The sequence below is a fragment of the Scleropages formosus genome, chromosome 9 (assembly GCF_900964775.1).
Source record: "Scleropages formosus chromosome 9, fSclFor1.1, whole genome shotgun sequence".
Lineage (NCBI taxonomy): Eukaryota > Metazoa > Chordata > Actinopteri > Osteoglossiformes > Osteoglossidae > Scleropages > Scleropages formosus.
In genome coordinates, this window is record NC_041814.1 from 29,805,346 (window position 1) to 29,827,611 (window position 22,266).

The 22,266-nt window shown below is 46.6% G+C and overlaps 2 protein-coding genes across 5 annotated transcripts; one reads left to right on the plus strand and one right to left on the minus strand.

Moving 5' to 3' along the window:
- Positions 1-1,424: 1,424 nt before the first annotated feature.
- ankmy1 (ankyrin repeat and MYND domain containing 1) lies at positions 1,425-13,733 on the plus strand. 3 transcript variants are annotated; one of them, XM_018726455.2, is made up of 15 exons: positions 1,425-1,642; positions 2,239-2,470; positions 4,669-4,815; positions 4,891-5,306; positions 7,008-7,224; positions 7,531-8,054; positions 8,174-8,345; positions 9,572-9,787; positions 9,906-10,013; positions 10,135-10,266; positions 11,069-11,182; positions 11,271-11,436; positions 11,757-11,868; positions 12,511-12,665; positions 12,892-13,733. In XM_018726455.2, the coding sequence occupies exons 2-15, from the start codon at positions 2,243-2,245 to the stop codon at positions 13,014-13,016; spliced, it is 2,832 nt and encodes a 943-aa protein (XP_018581971.2). In that variant the 5' UTR covers positions 1,425-1,642; positions 2,239-2,242; the 3' UTR covers positions 13,017-13,733. The 3 variants fall into 3 exon arrangements, with proteins under 3 accessions (XP_018581971.2, XP_018581964.2, XP_018581978.2); XM_018726448.2 differs by having other exon boundaries at positions 1,425-1,580; XM_018726462.2 differs by lacking the exon at positions 1,425-1,642 and adding an exon at positions 1,749-1,786.
- Positions 13,734-15,421: 1,688 nt separating this feature from the next.
- LOC108918774 (metalloreductase STEAP2-like) lies at positions 15,422-22,266 on the minus strand. 2 transcript variants are annotated; one of them, XM_029255162.1, is made up of 5 exons: positions 22,137-22,266; positions 19,899-20,524; positions 18,014-18,541; positions 17,501-17,665; positions 15,422-17,173 (listed from the first exon to the last, which is right to left on the minus strand). In XM_029255162.1, the coding sequence occupies exons 2-5, from the start codon at positions 20,379-20,381 to the stop codon at positions 16,889-16,891; spliced, it is 1,461 nt and encodes a 486-aa protein (XP_029110995.1). In that variant the 5' UTR covers positions 20,382-20,524; positions 22,137-22,266; the 3' UTR covers positions 15,422-16,888. The 2 variants fall into 2 exon arrangements, with proteins under 2 accessions (XP_029110995.1, XP_029110996.1); XM_029255163.1 differs by lacking the exon at positions 22,137-22,266 and adding an exon at positions 21,913-21,937.

The window sequence follows — 22,266 nt, forward strand, 5'->3', positions numbered from 1 at the left end:
TCCCCTCCCCCACCAGCCTTACGCCCTGAGTTGCTGGGTTAGGCTCCGGTTCCCCGTGACCCTGTATGGGACAAGCGGCTCAGAAAACGTGTGTGTGTGTGTGTGTGTGTGTGTATCAGACACTTTTCTCCAAAGCAACTTCCAATGAACTGTATGTAGTGTTATCAGCCCACACACCTTATTCACCATGGTGACTTACACTTCTAGATACACTACTTACACTGGGTCACTCATCCATACAACAGTGGAACACACACACACTCTCTGTCACTCACACACTGTGGGTGAACCTGAATGGCATGTCTTTGGTCTATATCAAAATTTTAATTTATGTCAATATCTATGTGTGCCTTTATAGATTCAGAGATAGATATTTAAGGGTGCAAGACTGATACTTGGTTAAAGGCACCAAAAACCCTGGTAAGAACCCTGAGGAAGAGCAATACCCCAGTATGCTCTAAAAATTGTGAGGAGAAATTTCTCGCTTATTTGTCTCATTCTTGTTCTCTCGCTGCTCCTTCCCTCTGCAGACCTTCAGGCAGATGTTTCCAAACACCATCTGGTGCTGTCGCAGCACAGATGTCACCAGGTTCCGGTATCCACACAGTTCTCTGTTTGCTGCGTAGCCTGTGAATCTCAGTGTGAATCGGACTCCTGCCCAGGGTTTGAGTGTAATGGGAAATGAGGGGCCCCAACCCCCGGTAAGCAGTGGGCTCTACGGCCTCCACCATCAGAGGGAGGACCAACCAATGTCCGCTTCTTGAAGAAATGTAGACACTGGCACCAAATAGTTAATGACACTGAACTACATATTAACACCAGCGACCTCGCTTGGGACAAGCGGCTTACGACTGTGTGTGTGTGTGTGTGTGTGTGTGAGTGAATACAGCCCGAGATGAAAGAATGAGAGTCCATGAACGAAGCCAAGCCAAAGACGGTCGTGGACGACGAGGTTAAGTTGGAAGAGTAACTTCATGATGGTCTGACACTCAATTGTAGAGCTTCGTCATAAAATTTTTACATGAACATGACTCACTGAGTCTTAAAAAAATTAAAATTAATTTCTTTTTTTTTTTTGGAATTATTGTTCATGGACCTTGATCATTCTTTCCTCTCCGTGTTCATCAGCCCACCAACATTCCACACAGTGAAACCCGCACAGCACACCACACATGTCGGGAAAGGAATTAAAACACCTGGCTGGGGAGCCACAGTGAGTTTAAAAAATCCCTTTCTCCCTGTGTTTTCAGCCCTATTTGTATTTCTAAACAATGATTTACTTTGTTACACCTGCTGTGTTGCGTATTGCCTCCTTTTCCAATAAACTGGACTAGAATTAAAGCCTAAGGTGTGACGCAGTGGCGACCGGGGCGTTAAAGCGGTGTGTACGCATGGCGTGAAAGTCTTTTCCTACCCGCCACTTAGAAAAGCGCTGCGGGCGCGCGCCGTTGTCATGGAGCGCGCGTCCACGCCGGAGACGCGCCTTGGTGAGCGCGGAACGCGCACTCTACGCCTAAAAGCGCTGCGTTGTGCCGCTGTGCCGGTCGAGTGTGTCATTCGGCAGGAGAACTTCTCATCCGGTGAGTGGAATGAAGTTGGAATGAAGAACGGAGTGGCTGCATCTCCGGTTTCCATCCATGTGGTGTGTAAAACACAGTCAGTAACGCGTCTCCCTCGCGGAGTTGTGATGCGGAGGGGGGGGAGCACAATCTGTGCTGAGTTAAGTCAGAATTTGGTGGCCGCTGTGAATTTAGGAGAGAGAATGACGCGATAGCGCTGCGTTACAGTACGGTGCAGTTACTTTGTACTCATAGTAATACCCATAATAATTCATCATAAAAAATTAACTTGTGAATAATAATCATGGTAGTTATACCTGTTATTTGTTAAAAAAAATATTAAAGCCGCAACTCATACTAACACACCTCTACATTACTTCATATCCAACTCATAATAATAATAATAATAATAATAATAATAAACACACCTCAAACTTATAACACACATGTAAATCTTATTTATTAAAAATATTCACATTGTGTCAATAATCTAACAAAGTACTTCACTCACTCACCATCTATAACCTTCAGTCATAATAAGAAATTCAACATAACCAGTTATACATAATAATTAACGGATCTGTAAATATAGTTAAGTAGAATGCAGACTAATAAATAGACTGGTAATTTATAATAAGTACACCTGTTATTTGTAATTATAAACATACCTGTAAATCAGAACGATGGACGGACCTGTTCTCGACATGCCTGCACCTGAGTGCGTCGCCGCAGGGGCTCCCCGGACACCTTGGACTCCTGGGTCATCTGGGAGCTACGCTGGAGAGACAGGAGTGGGCGGACAGAAGCATGGCTCAGGACTCCAAATGTGGCCCGACGGGTCCAGATACGAGGGACAGTTCACCAACGGCCACAAGGAGGGCGTGGGTGTCTACACCTGGCCAGATGGAGAGGTGGGTATGAGTGTATAAATCAACTCTGAGACAGAGTTCAGTAAAACCCGGGGGATTTGACACAACTTATTTAAACACCAGGGTGTTTTTACTGTATTGCATAAATACTGTGATGAAGGGTACTGCAGCAGAAGTGGGCCTGGAACCCAAAACCCTCACTTTTGGAGGTTACGACCCTAACCACTACGCTCCCTGCCTGAAAGGGATAGACAGCTAAGAGTTAATAGAAAAGTTGTGTGAAATGATGGGTGTGACCAGCTGTGCATTTATTGTCAGTGTTGACTGTTAGAATTAAAACAGACCACCCCCCGCCCCCACGTGTGTTTAGCCACGGTACCACAGAGCGCTGACAGTGACAGACAGCCTTAAAAGTTAAATAGTCTCGGGAAATTAAATTGCACCTGACATTTCCTCAGACGTGCCACCCATGGGGGGGTGAAATGACTTCTGTCAACATTCCTCCGACAGTAAATGGCTTATTTAAATCAGGGAGTCGCGACGCCAATAAACAGCAATCTGTGCAATGCATTCGGTGGAGTGCTTCCATCCAGAAGACAAGGACCACCGCAGGCGCGCGATAATTCATCTCGCGCCGAGCGCCTTCTTCCACATGGGCTGATCTGGACAGTGGTCACCTTGGTTATTATAACGTCTGTTTCTTTTTGTGTGGCACTTAATTCAAGGAATCTGCCAGACTTGTCAGGAATCACATTTCCTTGCAACTTTATTCCTCAACTCTTGTACACTGTTTTATAGCAAAGTTTGAGTCCCGCTCACAGCTAACAGTTTTTTTTTTTATTTATTTATTCAGCTACTTTTACATTTATTAGTTTTTCAGATGTTTCTCCCCCCCTCCACAACCCCCAAAGCAACGTATAAGTCTAAAGTTTAAAAAAACTTGACCATGGGGGCTGTGAAGAGTATGTTGGGAAATAAGAGTGGGGCCTATGGATGTTATAGGTTTCTGTCAGGCAAAGTTATGGTTTCAGTTGATTGTTACTCACAGGCTCTTATCAGTGAAGTAGATTAGATGAGGGAGTGATTCAGGTTGATAGAAACTTCTCAGCAGATTGATGGACATGCTGGGAGATGAAGAATCTCAGTCTTGGAGAAACGTGGGTCATAGAGACAAGGGATGATGCATCTGTATCACCAAGGGGAAAAGAGAAGAAGAGCTGAGAATCATCAGTGTAACAGGTATAGGAGAAGTCCTGAGACAATGACAGAACCAAGGGAAGCAGATGGAGAAGAGTAAGGGACCGAGTATTAAGCCCTGGAGAACACCAGTTGAAAGGGAAAGAGAGGAAAACACACCAGACCACCTAGTAGGATAGGATCTATCCTGTAGGTAAGACTCAAACCATTTCATTGATCACCCTTTCAGTCTCTTCCAGTCTGGATTCCAATCTGTTCTAGAGAGGTAGGATCTGGTGGTTGGCAGAGTCAAATGCAGTAGACATGTCAAGTAGAATGAGGATTAAGGAAGTGGATCTTTACAAAAATTTACCCATTTTTATTCTATAAATTAGGGGGGCGTGGTGGCGCAGTGGGTTGGACCGGGTCCTGCTCTCCAGTGGGTCTGGGGTTCGAGTCCCGCTTGGGGTACCTTGCCACGGCCTGGCGTCCCGTCCTGGGTGTGTCCCCTCCCCCTCCGTCCTTACGCCCTGTGTTACCAGGTTAGGCTCCGGTTCCCCGTGACCTCGTATGGGACAAGCGGTTCTGAAAATGTGTGTGTGTGTGTGTATTCTATAAATTCAGGGAAAGTAACTAGATCAAATGTACTATAGCAGCAGTGGAGTTTGAATTCACAACCTTCATATCACCAGACTAGGACTGCAGCTGAACATTTTCAGCTTCTGCAAGTGTCTCGTAAAATCGTCTTTAGTATATTGAAATTAAAGCAAAGTTCATGAGAGTTAAAGGTTCAGACTCTCACAGGCTTACAGCCGCTGCATCTTAAATCCAACACCTTCGCTACTCTTTCGCACTGCCTGCTTCCAAATTGAAATTCTCAAAGACCATCGTCCTTGAGACATCAGCAGCTGCAGCATGTCTGAATATAGCAGGTCATTCAGTTTCAATCCATCCTCCTAATTTACTTTTTGTCATTGTGTATAAACATTTGTGACAAAGTGCAGTACTGACATCTTCCATTAGAATGAAAAAATTCTGAAAGTGAAACGTATTTATCATGTGAGGTCTACGAGGGCTCATTCTACAGAGACTACCGACATGGTGAGGGTGTGTACCGCTGGCCCGGAGGCTCCAGGTTCGTCGGGAAGTTCTACCTCAACGAAAGGGAAGGCTACGGGACCCAGTATTTTTCAGATGGTACTGTTTTCCAGGTAAAGGCGGTTCTCAACGTGTGTTTGGATGCTCATTTTTGGCCACGTGACCTCTGACCTCATCCTGCTGCACAGGGCCTGTACCACGCAGATGAGCTTTTCGGGCCCGGAGTGGCCACCTACCCAGATGGGCGGCAGGACGTGGGGCTATGGTTCCGGGGCCGGCTGCTCCAGCTCTGTCACCGCCTGCCAGTGGGGTTCAAGCTCAGGGACTTCCCTGAGTTCACAACCCTGTTCGCCCCTGCCCAGGAGGGGCTGCCTGGCCCTTCGGACCCGCACCTCCGACCTCATGGCGAGCTGCTGGAAGATCAGTCCTTTATGTTCCCTCATGGGACGAGGGGCTCCTCCACAGCCTCAAACAACCTGTCCGTGTCGCCGGAGCTGCGTGCGGAGCTGGACCGGTGCTTCTTTGGCGCGCGGGGGGGCGACCCGGACGAGGACCCAGCGCTGCCACTCCTGCAGCGGATGCGTGACCACATTCATAGGCACAGGTACCTATAACCACAGGCGACCTGCTACCTGCTAGGGAGCCACCCCCCGCAAAGAAAAATAGCAATTTCACACTGAATGCAAATGCTGCGATGATAAAATACACCGGAGCTTTTAAAACTGATAATCAGGGGGCAGGTAGGAGGAAAGTGAAACTGTAAATATTGATATTTCTGGAAGACTTGCCTTGCTTCCATCTTGCTAAGCAAAGTACTTGCATGTTTTCTATCTATCTATCTATCTATCTATCTATCTATCTATCTGCCTGCCTCCCTGCCTATCTGTCTGTCTGTCCGTCCATCCACATTTGGACCGACCTCACTTCAGAAGTCATTGTGGTTTTATAACTTGAATGATATTCTGTAATTTCGAACACCATGACATATGCCAAAAAAAAAAAACATTTTTTGCCTAATATTCTTTTAGTGTATGTGAAATAATGCCACTTAAAAAAACTTTATTCAAAGGTTCTTTTAACAGCTTATAATTTAATACTTCAACCATTTATAGACCTGTGTTTTTTACTGACACAGTTTAAGTATCTTTATTATTAAGACTTTGGGTTACATTTACCCAGTGTTTACACCAGTGCAAAAAAAAAAAAAGAATATGCAACACTTGGACTGTTTCAAAAATGTCCCCTTAAGGTGAGAAGCATTTATTCAGAGTAACATTCAGATGTTTTAATTTATAATTTGCTATAACGAGTACTAACAATGTAATGAACTCTAGCATAACGTAATTTAACAATGTATAATGTTGTAAAAAGTGATGTGGTGCAGTTTAATGTGATGTATTTTACTTACTGTATTGTAATATATTGTAATTTCATAAGCTAATGTAGTCCAGTTGCTAGGAGGCAAACTGGTGGTGTTGTGGTTACACCTTCTACCTTGCACTCAAAGGAAGTGGGTTTGGATCCTACCTCCTGCTGTAATACCCTTGAATGAGTTGCTTACTGTGAATTGATCGTAAATTGACAGTAAAATGGGTAAATCACTCTCCATAACTTCACACTGGGTCGCTTTGGAGAAAAGCATCAAATAAATAAATCAATGTAAATTTTATGTATATTGTCCGGCTCGCTTTGCAGAACTCAGCTTCTTGTGCGATTCTTAGTGTTACTGTGCATTCGTGGACATTCATAAAGCCACAGCACTGCAGACCAACTCATGAGAGTTTCTGCAGGTACGACAATGTGAAAATGGGGATCGACCGTGCCTTCGTGGGGCCAATCGGCAGCGAGTCACATGGCAACAGCGATTAGCAATAAGAGGGAGAAATAAATAGGCTTATAAAACATAAAAGTGTCAGGACTGGAGAGCGGAGTACAGCTGCAGCTCACCGACGCTCTCGTACTCAAGTGTTACCGTAAATTTAACAGGCTGTTACACGTTTTACAGTAGCGCTGCAATGCGAACATCTGTTGTCTTTAAATGTATTTATGGTGCGGTTAAGGTGGAGGCACATGGTAAATTGAGATCTCCTAACAGGACCTCCTGTCGTACTGATGTATATGTATATGTACTGTAATTGTATATGTGGATGTAATTGACATGCAAATTATTCTACGTATGTTAATTATCCATGAGCTAATGATGGTACTGGAACCAGTCACATACAGGCCCATTGTTCCCCCACAAGGATTTGAAAACGCAGCCTTTTGATCACTACTCCTGTTCCCTGACTTTTGGGTGCTACAGGTTCAAAGCGGAAGCCCTGGATTGGGATGTGGCTGCTGTCTTGTCAAACGCCCGTGACCGGTTTGGTCCCAGGGGGCCGCTGGAGGAGGGTTCGGAGCAGCTCATTCTGGGGGCCTCGCGCGGGGACCGACAGAGCGTGCGCAGGACCCTGCAGGATGGGACGGTTCACCCCGACGTAGGAGACGGCGGTGGCTACACCGCGCTCATGGCGGCCGCGGTAACTTTGGGCTGTGTTTCAGCTTAGGGGCAGCAAGTGGCGCAGCTGATGGAGATCTAAACCTAAACTTTCAGTGTAAAGGATGCAGGTTTGAATCGCAGCTTTTGCTGTAGTACTCTTGATCACGGCACTTACTCTGACTCAATACAATACAAGCTACCCAACTATATAGATGGGTCAATCGGTGTAAGCAGCTTAACACTGCAAGTTACTTTGGTGAAAAGTGTCACATAAATTAATACATGTCTATTTTAAGATAATTTTATCTGTGATTTTTTTTTGTGGTGTCTTACCTTCCCTACACAGGTGAATTGCCACAATGATGTGATCCAGCTGTTGTTGGATTGTGGGGCAGAGGTTAACAAGGTCACTGCGGAGGGTGTTTCTGCACTGGCCGCCTGCCACGTTCTCTACTACAGCACTTGCTTTCAGCCGCATACCCCAGACAAGTGCCACCCGGTCGAAACACCTTACCTGAACCGCGCCTGGACCTCAAAGGCGACTGTGACGGACTGCAACCACGAGGTTCACCGTGATGAGGCTGCAGACCACCGGCAAGAAAAGTCGGACACCGAGGGATCCGACAGCCCCAGCAGGGACTCAGAGACGGCCCTGGAGTCAGACCTAGAGACGGAACCCGAGCAGGATGAGCGGAGCACTCCGGTCGACCGTGCCTTGGACTCGGTGCGCTCCTTGGTCGGCCTTCCGATAAGAGTGACGGAGGAGGTGCTGCAGCGGAGTGCGGAGGCGCTGAGCCGATTGGGTGTGGGGGCCTTGGGGACTGCTGGTACCAGGGAGACCGTGCGGGAGATGGCCCTACAAAAGGCACGGTGAGTGTGTGGCTCTCAAGATTCAAACGACCCCCCTCACCAGAAGCCTATTAACAGAACAGGTCAGGCTTTGGACCGCAGTGCAGACCCCCAGCTGTATCTTTGCCCCCCCCCCACAGGAACAGGCAGCTTTGGACCACTATAGAGCTGCTGTTGTCCAAGGGGTCCGACCCCAACACTTTCAGGTTTCCAGCACCGGCTCTCTTTCTGGCTGTCAAGGCAGGCGACGTGAGGGCCGTGCGGTGTCTTCTGGAGTGCGGAGCCCGCACTGACGTGCCCCTGCCACCGGAGGTGCTGTTCCTCCCAGTGTGACACTGCTGCCTTTTCACCTCTCTTGTTCAAGTACACTTACTCACCAGTAACCGGTCTTAACTGATTCCTGAAACCGACCAAATGTCAAAGAACCGGGTAATGACATCCCATTCATGTTCACGGGACACCTGATAGCGTATCACTTAGCACAGACTTTAGAGCCGAAAGTTGTAGGTTCATGTCCTGCTGCCAGGTATAGTACTTTTGAGCCAGGTACTGACCCTAAATTACTACAGTAAAATTATACAGCTGTATGGGTAAACAATTGTAAGTTGCTTTGGAGAAAAGCATCAGATCAACAAAAGTACATGAGGAAAAATTGCTCAAAGAATAGGTCAAAATTCACACCACATTTACCCTATATGATGCCTTACATTAGACTGAAAAAACTTTGTAACAACAGAAACAGAAGAAAATTGAAATTCAAAAGATTTGTTTTTTTTTCAAGTCACATTATCTCTATTGAATCATTAAATATGAGCAAGTATAGGCCTGGATGTAATATATTTCCACAACATTCTATGTATGAGATTTTTTTCAAGTCTACATATGGAATCAAGGTAAGAAAAATGGATTTGCATTTGTGCAGAAATTAAAGATTTGTTGTTTTGTAGTTTTTGTAGTTGCTATAGTTACCACATTAAGGTTTTCTGAGTCTGTCGGTAACGGCAAACTATTTGTGGAAATTTAACCCCAAGGTCTAGTGTTTATAAAATAGATTTTAAAAAAAAAAGATTCATAAAGTAAACTTGGTGACAGTCTGTGAATTGACATGACGAAGAAAAGGCTATTTGTTACATTTTGAATAAAAGAATAACTTGAGAATTAAAGAGCAATGGTGCAAAACGGGAGGCGAACAAACACGCCAGTTACAGGCGAGACCAGAGTGTGAGCAGGCAACTGACAGAGCGGGTACACAGTTCCCACAATGCATTGCGCCTCATGCTTTCTCTCACATAGCTGCTCAGCACAATTTTCCGGTGTATTCTCAGTTTATTGCTCCAGACCAAATGTTTCGGGTCCCCACTGGGGTCAGGGGTTCTTATGAATGAAAGTCCAGACCGATTACTGGTGAATAAATGGTATTAATAATCTCAGACTGGACATGAAAAAACTGTCGAAGAGGGAGAAGCTGTTCCAGAGTGAGACTGTCAAAGACTTTTTAGGAAAGTGTTTCATTTTGTGACCGAAATGTCATTTTGCAGCAAAGGGGCCTGTACCCCCTGCATGTAGCAGTCGCCCTGCCGGGGTCGGCAGGCCCCTGGATCACGGAGATGCTGCTTGACGCCGGGGCCGACCCCGACGCCAGAGCCCAGGACGCCTACGACGCCTTCTGGCTTGACCGGGCGTCTGCCGACATCCCTAAAGAGGGTGGACGAACCCCGCTGCACGTGGTCTGTCAGAGAGACACAGACTACACTGTGAGTTCCGACGCCACCTCCTCGTGCAACTCTATAATTTCTGTATACGACTTTTGAACAAGAACTATTTGTGTCCGGGCCGCCGCGCAACATTGTCCTGGTCGCTTGTATGTTCCAGACCGCTAAAGACGTTGTCCACCTGCTCCTGTCCCACAACTCTGACACAAGCCTCCTGTGGAGTGGCCACTCGGCCCTCTCATTGGCCATTGCCAGCGGCAACGTTCTCGTGAGTGTGTTCATTCTGGGGTGGTGTTGCTGTCACCTGTAAACCACCCCGGTCTCGCTGAAAAGACGAACCCTAATTGATCACGTCCCCTGTCCCCCTTCATCCTCCCGACTCTCCACAGGTGGTGGACGAACTGTTGGCGGGGGGCGCTGACCCCAACCTTCCACTGGCGCCACATGTGGGCAGCGCTCTGTGTGCTGCTGCCAATGTCAATTACATTCCTGCGCAGCAGCCGCAAAGCAGGGCCAAATTGGTGAGTGGTCCATTCCATTGGTCCAGTCCGTGTCCCATTAGTCCACTACAGTTCAGTCTATGTCCCATTAATCCAGAACAGCTCAGGACATGTCTTGTTAGTCCAGTACTGTCCAGTCTATGTTGTGTTAGTCCACCACAGTCAGGTTCATATCTCATTAGTTCCATAGCAACCAGTCCATGTCTGGTATGTCCAGCACAGTCCATTCCATGCACCATTAGTCCAGTAGAGTCTATTCTATACACTGTTAGTCCAATGTAGTCTAGTCTATGTCCCATTAGTCGGTACAGACCACTTAATGTCTCATATGTTCAGCACAGTCCAATCTATTTCCCATTAATCGAGAACAGTTCAGGCCGGTACAGTTCAGTTGATGTCCCGTTAGTCCAGTCCATTCTATGTCCTGTGAGTCCAGGATCGTCCTCATCAGATCCACTGTCTGTTCCAGTCTAGTCCTTACTTTTTTGATATGGTCCAGCCCACTCTAGGTAATCCAGTGCTGGTCAAGTCCTGCCATTCTTGTCCAGTCCAGTCCAGTCCAGCCCTTGAAGCCCACTGGATTTAACTACCGGTTATATTTGATAAATAAAATGACTATTTAATGTCTTTTGCAGATTTCTTTGGCTTAGGTGACCTTGAAGCTGGTACAGTGTGACATTTTGCTGAATCAATGTACTGCACCCCACTTAGAAATACAACAGCAGGTCCCCTCCTGCACAAATTCATCTCCTGCCAACAGTCCACTTCCCTGTCTTCATGTCACAGTGCCAGGTGTAATAGTGCTGCCCTTGACTCCTTTCAGGTGGAGAAGCTGATCAAGGCTGGTGCCAACATGCTGATGCCCGTGGTGGTGGGGGATGGGTGTAAGGCCACTGTGGGCACAGCTGTGGACTTTGCTTACCACTCTTACCTGCAGGTGCGTTGCCTCTGGACAGTAAGTGGGCTTGAGGGTAGCTGGTCTCACATCATCCCTGTTTCTCACCTTGTCCTACCTTCTCCAACAGGACTGGTGCTTCACCTACACACCATACCACATGCTCGATCCAGAGGAAAAGGAGGTCTTCAAAGCTCAGCGCCAGCTTCTGGTCCAGATGGGGGACCTGCTGCGGCAGGCGGCCGTGAGAATGGAGCACCAGCGGCTGGAGCAGGAGCACAGCCAGGGCATCTGCAGTGAGTTTTTGAGCACTGCTGCTGCTGCAGGACACCATTCTGGCTCTACAGAGTCTATCGCTACACCAGCTTGTGAACTTAACAAAGTTTAGTAATAAAGGTTTATTCACTAGTTCTGTCTGGCAAAAACCTTTGATAAAGCTATAATAAAAATAACAAAAAAATGAAGGATGAAACTGTTGCTTTTTGGCTTCAAAGGACAAAGGTTTAAATCCCACCTCCTGCGGTGGTCTCCTTGATCAAGGTACCTACCTGCTACAGCACAGTATAAATGGGTTTAGCAGAGCCTGCTCATTTATTCTACTTTCATGTGAGTTCAGGTATCGGTCCTTCAACGAAGTTCTTGTACACTGGAGCAGGGGCAAAGCCCCCCAGCGGGACCGTCCCGGGGCAGGATGGGTGCACAGCAGGAACACAGACATGGGAGCAGAGGTACCCAGTTACACCCCCTTCCTTTTGTATTTTAAAAAAAAATCTGAATGAATTTGTCTAATGACATTCAAGTAAAATGTCTGCACACCTGAAATTTTTACATGTTTTTATTTATTTATTCATGAACTTTTTATTTAATCAACTTCAATGAACTTTTTATTTAATCTATTTAATATTTATTTATTATTACTTCATTAATACAATTATTTGAAATGTTTTTTTGTTAAATTTTTATTTTATTTATTTAATTTAATTAATTTGGTTCATATGGTGGAAAGAAACTTAACTGCTTTTAAGAATCACACGTCTGCACCTGCCTCTGCTAATATAATGAACACATTGCATTTTCTATGAGATGTACGTCGCTTTGGAGAAAAGCATCTCCTGAATGAATACATGTAAATGTAAATGTAATCGATATCAGCCATATCAATACTGGATTTACAAAAGCATTTCATGAAGAGCATGAAGGACTAATTTTGCTTATATTTTATGTCGCACTTTGCATTTACTTTGCGGTGCAGATGCAAAATGTGCCGGAAAGTGTTCAGAACGCAGTGCTTTACATTTTGGCATTAGATACTGTTGCATAAGTATGCAGGTGAATATGTTTGTATAAACACGTTGGGCTTGGGCCCACAGGAAGCCCCTGCTAACGTACTGCTACGAGTGCGGGCGCTCGGTGGGAGTGACGCTGACCCCTTGTAGCCGGTGCCATGAGGTCAACTACTGCAGTGAGACGTGCAAACTGAAGGCCTGGAGCAACAGGCACCGTGAGGAGTGTGTACGTCTGCCAGGTGGGACTCAGCTCTTCTACGAGTGTGATCCCAGTACCATGTGTCACCCACAGAATGGTTCTTAGTGCTATTAACTGTCCAGCTGAGTTTAGGGAGATCCACGAATTCACCGACGTGACTCTAGAAGTTGATCAGCTGTTGAATTCAGCCAACGGACCCAAGAGGTTACAAGGTATCGTCCCACTGACGGAGAGTGTGATTTGATGGTTGATGTGTGTGTTCATAGGAAGGGCAAAAAGCTCGAATAGGAGGTCCAAGAAAGCTGCAGGCTGCACAATGACAACACGTCTCAAGGAGACCGAGAAAAAGGAGATCAATCGGGATGTCAAGGAGAACTACAGCTTCATCTGAGACGTCAGAGTGCCCCATGGAGGGAGTTCCATTAAAATGTTAACTGCTGTTGAGTCACTGTCCACTCCTGGAGATCTCATATATCGTTTCTCCAGAAAGTTCCGTCCTCCACGTGTGTCTTTAATGTTGAAATCGGTGTGTCCACCATCAGTGTTATCGAGTCCATCCATCTCGTTTCTGCTCATCCTCTTCTTCCTCCTCCTCCAGCTTTTCCAGTCATCACCATCTTTTTGAGAGAATCAAATCTACTTATGATCCAAGAATAACTCATCACTTGATCTTCCAGTAAGAGTTTGATTCGATCTTCAGCTTTATCTCCTCACTGCCAGATCACTTATTGTTGATCAATCAATCCAACTTCTTCCATCTTCACCACCGATTCTGAACTTCTCTGCTCTTCTAGCTCTCAAGACTTTTTCAAGTTTTCTTTGGAAGTTCTTCTCAGGTTAAAAACCAGAATTTCGAGGCATTTTTCATCCTCTGCTATTAACGTGGCATCAACGTATCCAGGATGCAATGATGGATTGTGGCTGGAATCCCACTCCTGCGGTAGCTATCAAAGTATTTACCCTGAGTTGATATAGTAAAAATTACCCAGCTGTGTGAGTGGGTAAATCAGAGTAATTTTAGTGTATCACCCCAATGTAATGGTTTATAGCAACAGATGTTCTTTCCATCAATTTTGAATCCACCTCATTAAAAATGTCGAGCAAGAGTTACGTATGTTGTGTGAAGATGTGTGGAGACTGACTGGAGTAAAATGGGTTCAGGGGCTCAGGGTTCAGGCTCTGGGTGCAAGCAGTAGCTGACACCGTGACACCATTACCATGCACTCATCCGATGACACGCTTAGTCATCAGAACGGCGGCTATGTTCTCGTCCTCTTAGGAAAAGACACATGGCTGAGCAGATATGTCGAGCTGAATGTGTTTCCATCCCCGCTGTCCCACAACTCTCTTACTGGAGTCACAGGACCTGGCGGATGGCAAAACCTTTCGGAATGGATTTTTACCACAGATAACTAACGTTTAACATGGTACATTGGTACTGTGAGACTTCACCTTAACGCTGCCGCAGCAGGACCACTAGTATTGCTGAAGGTGATGTAATTTGGTCTTGAGATCCAGGGTTCCAATCCCACCCCTGCTGCAGTACATTTGATCAAGGTATTTACCCTGAATTGAGGCAAAAAGAATACCCTGCTTTACAAATCGGTAAATAACTGCATTTTCGTCATAGTATGACGATCGCTTTTTCCCCACATGTAAAAAGTATAGTAAAAGCTCCACCTACCAACAAAAGTTGTTTCAGTGTTTCATAACTGGAGGGATTTTAGCTTTATTCCATTTTTCTTGTTGTCCACAGAACGTAACAGTTAAAGATGTAACTGACATATCCAGACTAATAGAAAATCCTATTTTGTAGCTGATCAATGTGCATCTAAATGATACACTCATGACTGTCCCCTGAAATGTTTCAGTGTCTTCTGACTGTCGCACTCCAGTAAAAATGACCCTGGTGTATAAATGGGTAAATCATTGTAAGCAGTTTAGCGTACAAACCTAACGGTGTCAGCTGCCTTGAAGAAAAGTGCAAATAATGGTTTATAATAAAAGTGATCCACTCAGCACAGCTGAGACATTAATACACACACACACTGTCTGAAACCACTTGTCCCAAGCGGGGTCATGGTGAACCGGAGCCTAACCCAGCAACACGGGGCACGATGGACATACCCCGGCCGGGACACCAGACCGCCGCAAAGCACCCCAAGCAAAACTCGAACCGCAGACAACCACTCCCAGAGGAGGGGACCTGGCCAAGCCCGCTGCACCACCGCACCCCCCAACATTAATACAGCTTATAATATGTGCAGTACATAAGACATTGAAGGTAATAAGTCATGGCTGTGACTGCGCTGACATTCCTTTGGGCTTAAGAAGAGACTTTGTGTTGTTTTAATCAGCCAAAGCTTAACCGCATACTTCACGTGCCTCTAACCTCTGAATTCCACTTCAACGTCTACTCGGACATTGTTTCGAAAGAGAACACGTGTTTCTGTATGTTTAATTACAAGCAAAAAAAGATTCAGTAGGGTTCAACAATGAATGAAAAATACGGATTCAAACCTGCAAACCTCTGTTCATCTATTCGCCTAGAGTTGGTTTATTTCAAACTTCACTTTCCAAATTAGATGACGAAAATGTTACACCTGCTGGTGAGATGGCGCATTTTGGTGTATGTACATATTTAAGAAAAAAATAAACAATAGCTAATTTCACAGCAGCTTAATGAGATGAAAAATGGTCCAAGTATTGCGGTACATTCAGGACACGTGACAAAACACTGAGACGAGACCGTTCGCTATCGACACACAGTATTACCTTTAATGTCAAATTGTGGCGTACAGGGATATACGAGATACACAGTCCTTATAAACAGCAGGCAAAGTGCTCAAGTGCACCTGGCGACAAAAACGAGGTTCAGAGTTCTTGTTTGTCCACGTCTGCTGTTGCTCTCCGCCCCTCTCCTTATGAAAAAGCTCATTGTGCCTCGTTTCATATCATCCAGGCCAAATGTGAACCCTGGCTCACCTTCAGATGCTTTGCCAGGGTCACACCACTTTCACCGGAAGGAGATAAGAGGATTCAAACAGGTACTCATTGGTAGATTCCCGAAACCATTCACTGCCAAAGAACATTACGTGACATCTAGGGTCCCCTACAAAGAAGCTACAGATAGACTCGTACCTGTGGGTACTGATGATGTCACAGAGCACAGCGAGAAAACACGGATTGAGCCGACAAGAAAAATCGCGATTGCAGATTCGCATGGTGTCGACTGACTCCTGAGACAAGCGTCCAATCTGCTTCAGCCGTGTGACTTTACATTACGTTACTCCACGTTCCTATCTATGTAAGAAACCTGGTAAATGAACAACGGTATGAGAAGTCTGGTTACGACTCGGGCCTTGGGCAAGAAAAATCGTGATTGCAAACACAGATTGCCTCAACTAACTTATGATATGATCATTTAGTCTGCTGATGTATACCTTCTTTAGCCATGTGACTTTACCATGCATTACTTCTTGTAGATATCCATGTAAGAAACCAGATACATGAACAACAGTATGAAAAATCATGATTGCAAACACAGATCTTCCCAGTCAACTCAATAGTTTTCCACTATGTTGATGTCCATCTTCTTTAGCCATGTGACTTTGAGTATGCCTTACATTACTCCTTCTTCATAATCATTGATCCTCAGTATAAGTAGGGCAATGATGTGATCTGATGTAGAACCACTCTGGTTACAGTCGAGGCCTCGGACAAGAAAAATCAAGATCACAGAAAAAAATCGTCTAAATTGACTCATGATCCAATTGCCAAGTGTGCTGATGCTTATGTCCTTCAGCCATGTGACTTTACCTTATGTTACTCTTTTCTCATATCCATGTAAGAAACCTGATAAATCAACCTTGGTATAAGTAGAGTAATGATGATGTAGAACTACTCTGGTCATAACTGAGGCCTTGAACACAGAACACACATCCACATGGACCAGATCACATCTAGGGATCAGCAGTGGGTGGCCTGCCGGGGGTTCAGAAGTTTGATGGAGTCCAAACAGGCATGATAGCTGAAGAAGAAAGAGACTCGTGAGTTTGTACAACCCTGGGAACAACATGGGTGGGCGGAGCTTCCACCGAATGAAGGTGAGAAAGTGTTTATAAACAGGTTATAACTGACATTCTGGGTCTAAGTCAAGAGATGAGGGGTTGTGTGATAGCGTCATCTCTGGGAGAATGGAGTCTGGGGCAAATCCGTGTTTGTAACTCGGGACCACATTCTGAGTGCAGGGTTGAGCAGAGCTCACATGATTGTGACCCTCTCTGGGGACACGTGAGCGGCCGAGGTGGTGGCGTCGCCGCGGTGCTGCCGGGCCTCCCGGCCGCGGCGAATCCTGTGCAGCCTTCGTGCCACGCAGGGCAGTAGCAGCAGCGCCTTGCCCAAGACCACAGCGGTTGGCAGGGCCAGTGCCACAGCGAAGCTCGGTGGCAGGTAGAAGCGATATGACTCCTCTTCGAAGGCCCGGCGCCAGCCAAAGAGCAGGGTGTGCAGGACACCAATGAGCAGGGCGATGTAGCCCAGCGTCGACTGCAATGGGAACGGGAGCATCCGTGGTTACACAGCAACAAAATCCTAGCTCAGTGAGTATGACCTGGGCATGCTTAGTAACTCAGAGTCCTGACTGGATGGGGCTTAATGACAGATGGGTCCACTAGGCCCCCAACTTACAAATACAGAAGTCCATTCCTATCTCAGTTTGTTTGTAACTCCACAGTCACTTTTACTATTAAGTTGAAATAAAATAAAAGCTGTCTAACATATATGCCCACAAGCTTATTAATGGGACAAGTTCCATACAATCCTCGAAAAAATGTAAAATAAATGTGTGCGTGTGTGTTTTGGGTGGCCACACACCTGGATGAAGCTGAACTCCCGCCAGTTCAGGGCACTGCTCACTGAGGGGATGGAGGTGATGGCCAGCAGGGAGAAGAGGCCCAGACTCATCACACCAAAAGTGATGTACATCTCCACCCTCCACACCTCCTCCTCGTTCCAAGAGTTGTCCACGTTGGCATGGACCTGCATCGGGGAGGGGCGTGGGGGTGGGAGTAGGGGGTAATAATGGATGGGGTCAATGATAGGAGGGCGGAGGACAGTATGGAAGGGGCGGGATCACAGCAGCATCTACTAAAAATCTTGAAAAGACGACTTGTAACAGAAGACAACGTTCAGAAGATCTGACTGATAATTTACTAGAAACTTTTTGATGACCTTCACACTGAATTCCATTTCGTTTTTTACCCTTTGTCTCATCAGCACTATAGTCAAAGCCAGCCTGAGCTCCACGGCTAGCTGAAACCCATCCCGGACACCTGAAGCTAACCCCACGGTGGTGTGATGCGCAGCGCTCGGTGAGGGGCCCGGTACCTGCTGGAAGGCCAGGTTCAGCAGCTGGTACCTCTCGGACCGCCGCAGGGGCAGGCACAGGCTGTAGAGCACGTGCACGCAGGACAGGAAGAAGCCGAGGAGCCCCAGCTGCTTGCGGCTCTGCAGCCAGCCCTCGAGCCAGGCTGGGAAGCGCCGATACTTGGTGCCGTGGTATAGCTGGTGGGCGGCGGCCAGCAGGCCAGCCAGGTAGACGAGCGCCAGCAGGGTGAGCGCCGTGCCCGGCAGGGTGCGGTTCACCACCTCCACAGGAATGCGGTAGAAGTAGCTCTGTCGGCCGTGCACGTAGGGGTGGACGACGTCGCGCGCAAACGCGTAACCAAAGAAGAACACGGACAGACCCACGGCGGAAAGCACGGGACCCCGCCAGGCGCCGAAGAGGCGCAGGGGCAGGTCCTCGATGTCCCTCGCCGACGACAGCATGCCCTTGTCCACGGGTTCGAAGTTGAGCCGCCGCACCAGCTCCATCACCTGGCCTCGGGCCTCCGTGGAGTTACTGCACACGTACACCTGGGTGGTGAGGGGAGATGCGGGAGAAGACAGTGAGGACATGGTGATAAAAATGTATAACAATAATAATAATAATAATGATAATAATAATAATGCGTTTTTTCTTATTTTTCTAACTATATTATTATTCTTATTAATAATAATAATAACCTTCAGAGCCGCTTGTCCCATATGGGGTCACGGGGAACTGGAGCCTACCCAGCAACACAGGGTGTAAGGGGAGGGGACACACCCAGGACGGGGCGCCAGTCCATCGCAAGGTACCCCCAGCAGGACTCGAACCCCAGACCCACCGCACAGCAGGACTGTGGTCCAACCCACTGCACCACCGCACCCCCCCAATAATGATAATAATAATAATAATGTGTTTTATTCTTATTTTTCTAACTATATTATTATTCTTATTAATAATAATAATGTGTTTTTTTCTTATTTTTATAAATATATAAATATTATTATTATAAAAAGTATTATTATTAATAGTGGTAGAGGTGAGGTAATTCAGTTCATTGGAACACATACTGGAATGACAGAACATTCCAGTGCATCACAATATTAATTTTTAAAAGTATTAATTTTATCATTATTTTTTAATCTGGAAAAAAACAAGCAGTTAAAAAAAAAAATGCTTATTTCAATATTTAAAGTGATTTACTCACATTAAACTCTTTAATAGTTTATTAGTTGATTATAGCTGCACATTTGGTATCAAGCTGCAAATGCAGCGCCATCTTCCAAGACAGCATGATGACTGTTAGTAATTTTTCTGTAAAGCAGTTTGTCAGTCAGCGCAACGGAAGCCAGACTGTTAAAAAGCCACTTTATTTAAATATTTAAAGCCATTTTCAGACATTAAGATCATCAGTCGTTTTTCCTCCTTGTCGTAGGATCCTGGGCAAAGTGAAAGAGAATCTGTCCATTTGCCAATTTGTCATTTTAATATTTCAAGAAATTAACACGAAGCATGAAATTCTAAATACAAAACAGACAAATATGTTAGGAAAAGCAGAACTGATGAGATGCTGCAAAAGATGCTTTTTGCAGCACCACTCATTGTTCTACAGCATACGATACATTGGAAAGTTCTTAATTATTTTTACATCTCATGGTTGATTCTTTTATGCAAAGCAGCTTACAGCTTTAACCATTTACCTGCTATAGATACTCCATGCAGGTACCACAGTAAAAGACAGATAGACCACGTTCCCCCCAAAACTTGAACCTGCATATATAGCATGTGTGCATATTTCCCTGGAGGAACTTAACTCTGTGCTCAAAGGTACAACAGCTGAGCCCCTCCTGGGACTTGAACCCAGAAGAACCCAGCAATACCCTGAACCCAGCAGGCTGCCCCTACCTGCCTACTAGCTTCTCTGGGTCCCGACTGCATGGCCCAGGCAGGGATCATGTTGAAGGCCTTTACCACCAGGGAGTCCGGGAAGAGTGAGGCCAGGTACTCGGCGTTGGACTCGGGGTACTGGCCGGGCCGGCTGTTGTTGCTCACGTCCACCAGCACCTTGGCGGCCAGAAGGTGCCGGAGACCCCAGAGGGAAGCATAGTGCTCGCGGCGCACAGCCAGGAACACCACGCCGGCCTTGGCCACGGCGTCCTCCTGGTGAGTCACGTCCACCACGTGCGGGAAGAACTCGGCCGCCCGCCGCGGCGTCCTGCTGCCCACCGCCACGCGGTAACCGGAGCGGAGCAGCCGCAGCGCTAGGCAGCGCGCAAAGTCCCCGGAGCCCAGGATGGCCACGGCCCTGGGGCCGTTCTTGGCGCCGTCGGGAGAGAACGTCTCCTTGGCGCTCGGGGAGCTGTGGCCCAGCATGGAGATGGTGTCCATCCTCAAGTCGGGCTGGTGGTAGGAGCGCCCTCTGGTGGTCCTCGGTGGTGCAGACCCCCAGTGAAATGGAGTTCGCTGCGATTTATGGCTGAGCAAAAGGAACTTTCACTCAGCCAACATTGTCCAGTAGTAACAGGTATCTCCTGTTGGATATACAGAAAAAAACTAATAATTACCTATCATACATAATAATAGTCACACCATCTGAAACCGCTTGTCCCAAGCTGGGTCGAGGCTGAATGAGAAGGGGACACACTCAGGATGGGACGCCAGTCCATCGCAGGGCACCCCAAGCAAGACTTGAACCCCAGACCCGCCAGAGAGCGGGACCTGGCCAAGCCCACCATGCCACCGTGCCCCTGTATAACAGTAGAATATACATTAAAGTAACATAATACTGTTAACATCTTTCTATAGGTATACACCATCCACCATTTTCAATAACTGCTTGTTCTGGACAGGGCTGTAGTGAAGCAGGGTCTATCCCAAAAGCATGGGGCACAAAGCTGGGGGTGAGGGGTATACATCATGGAAAAGATGCCAGTCCATCACAGGGCAGCCACATAAAAACAGAGAGACACAAAGTGCAATTTAGCATCAACAATCCACCAGAAACACATGTCTTTGGACTGTGGGAGGAAACCAGAGCACCCAGAGGGAACCCACACAGACAAGAGAACATACAAACTGCACACAGACTGAGCAGGGATTGAAACCATGTTCCCTTGCAACACCCCGGCGCTGAAAGATGACAGTCTACCCGCTGCACCACTGTGCCACTATGAAGTACACTACGCATTTTCCAGTGGGCATTAAAGTATCACTGTCTGCATCCAGCTACAAATTATTTTAACAAATTCAGCTACCTGTTTATTTTTATTCCTGCTGCTATTGCCATATCTACACCCATTGTACTTTGGTTTACACATTTCTTCGAGCAAATTGTTCTGTACTGTTTACGCTGACTGAATAATATTATTTATCGTGGGCACCTATTCAAAAATCTACATATGGGCCCCACCACTTCTGCAGTCATTCGGAGTGATTTCAACAACACAAGTACATATGTGTATGTTTGTGTGTGTGTATATATATATATATATATACTTTATATGCATGATTTTGCTGCAAGGAGGTGTGGAATGAAGCCCAGAGCTGTGAGATGTAAATCAAAGTTTTCCAAAATCCAACATCAAGTCAGATTCTTCCTACATTGATTTTTAGCATAAACCTTCAAGTTCTTTTTCTTGTACCCTGACATGATGTGACTGACTTGGACATCCTTGTCGTCCCCTCGTCCCTCTGACATGATTATTGCCATCAGGCAGCGGCTCATCGCTGCTCTGGGGACACCGCGCAGCCCATGATTTACCGCACCGACCGCACCGTGTTTTTCACACTGATCTGTTGAATGCGATCATGTGTTGTTGTACAGCGCTGTAACACACACACACACACACACACACACACACACCGCACTGCGCAGTTGTGCTGCTGCCCGACAAGAAAAGGTTTTTCTGCACAAAATTACCTGTCGACATGCAAGGTCACGTCGCGCGCGCTTTGGAGAAAATGAGCCTATTTAAAACAACATAATCGCCGTTTTATTTGGGTATTATTGCGTGCAGTGCGAGCCGCAAGCGTGCGTTACATAATGTCCCGCTCATTTCCTATTTTAATTTATCTGGGAGACTTAGGGATGCTGCGCGCGCGCGTCACTGGGCTCGCGGCGCTCAAGGTCGCTCGTGCCCTTACCTTTCACGTATTTACCGATCTCGCGGCCGCCGTCGTCGCGTCCTCCTCGGCGCAGCGTGCGGCAGCGATCAGTGCGCGGAAGACGCAAGGACGCGCGTCCCTCCGCCCGGCGCGCGCATCACTCTTCAGC

Bases quoted from the DNA above. Each gene is read 5' to 3' on its own strand.
- ankmy1 (XM_018726455.2), top strand. From the start codon at position 2,243: ATGGACGGACCTGTTCTCGACATGCCTGCACCTGAGTGCGTCGCCGCA. The intron at 5,307-7,007 runs GTACCTATAACC...TGGGTGCTACAG, and splicing joins GACCACATTCATAGGCACAG to GTTCAAAGCGGAAGCCCTGG. The intron at 12,666-12,891 runs GTGGGACTCAGC...GTGTGTTCATAG, and splicing joins GGAGTGTGTACGTCTGCCAG to GAAGGGCAAAAAGCTCGAAT.
- LOC108918774 (XM_029255162.1), bottom strand. From the start codon at position 20,381: ATGGACACCATCTCCATGCTGGGCCACAGCTCCCCGAGCGCCAAGGAG. The intron at 17,666-18,013 runs GTACCGGGCCCC...TCCCCGATGCAG, and splicing joins TGAACCTGGCCTTCCAGCAG to GTCCATGCCAACGTGGACAA. The intron at 17,174-17,500 runs GTGTGTGGCCAC...TTCCCATTGCAG, and splicing joins GGGAGTTCAGCTTCATCCAG to TCGACGCTGGGCTACATCGC.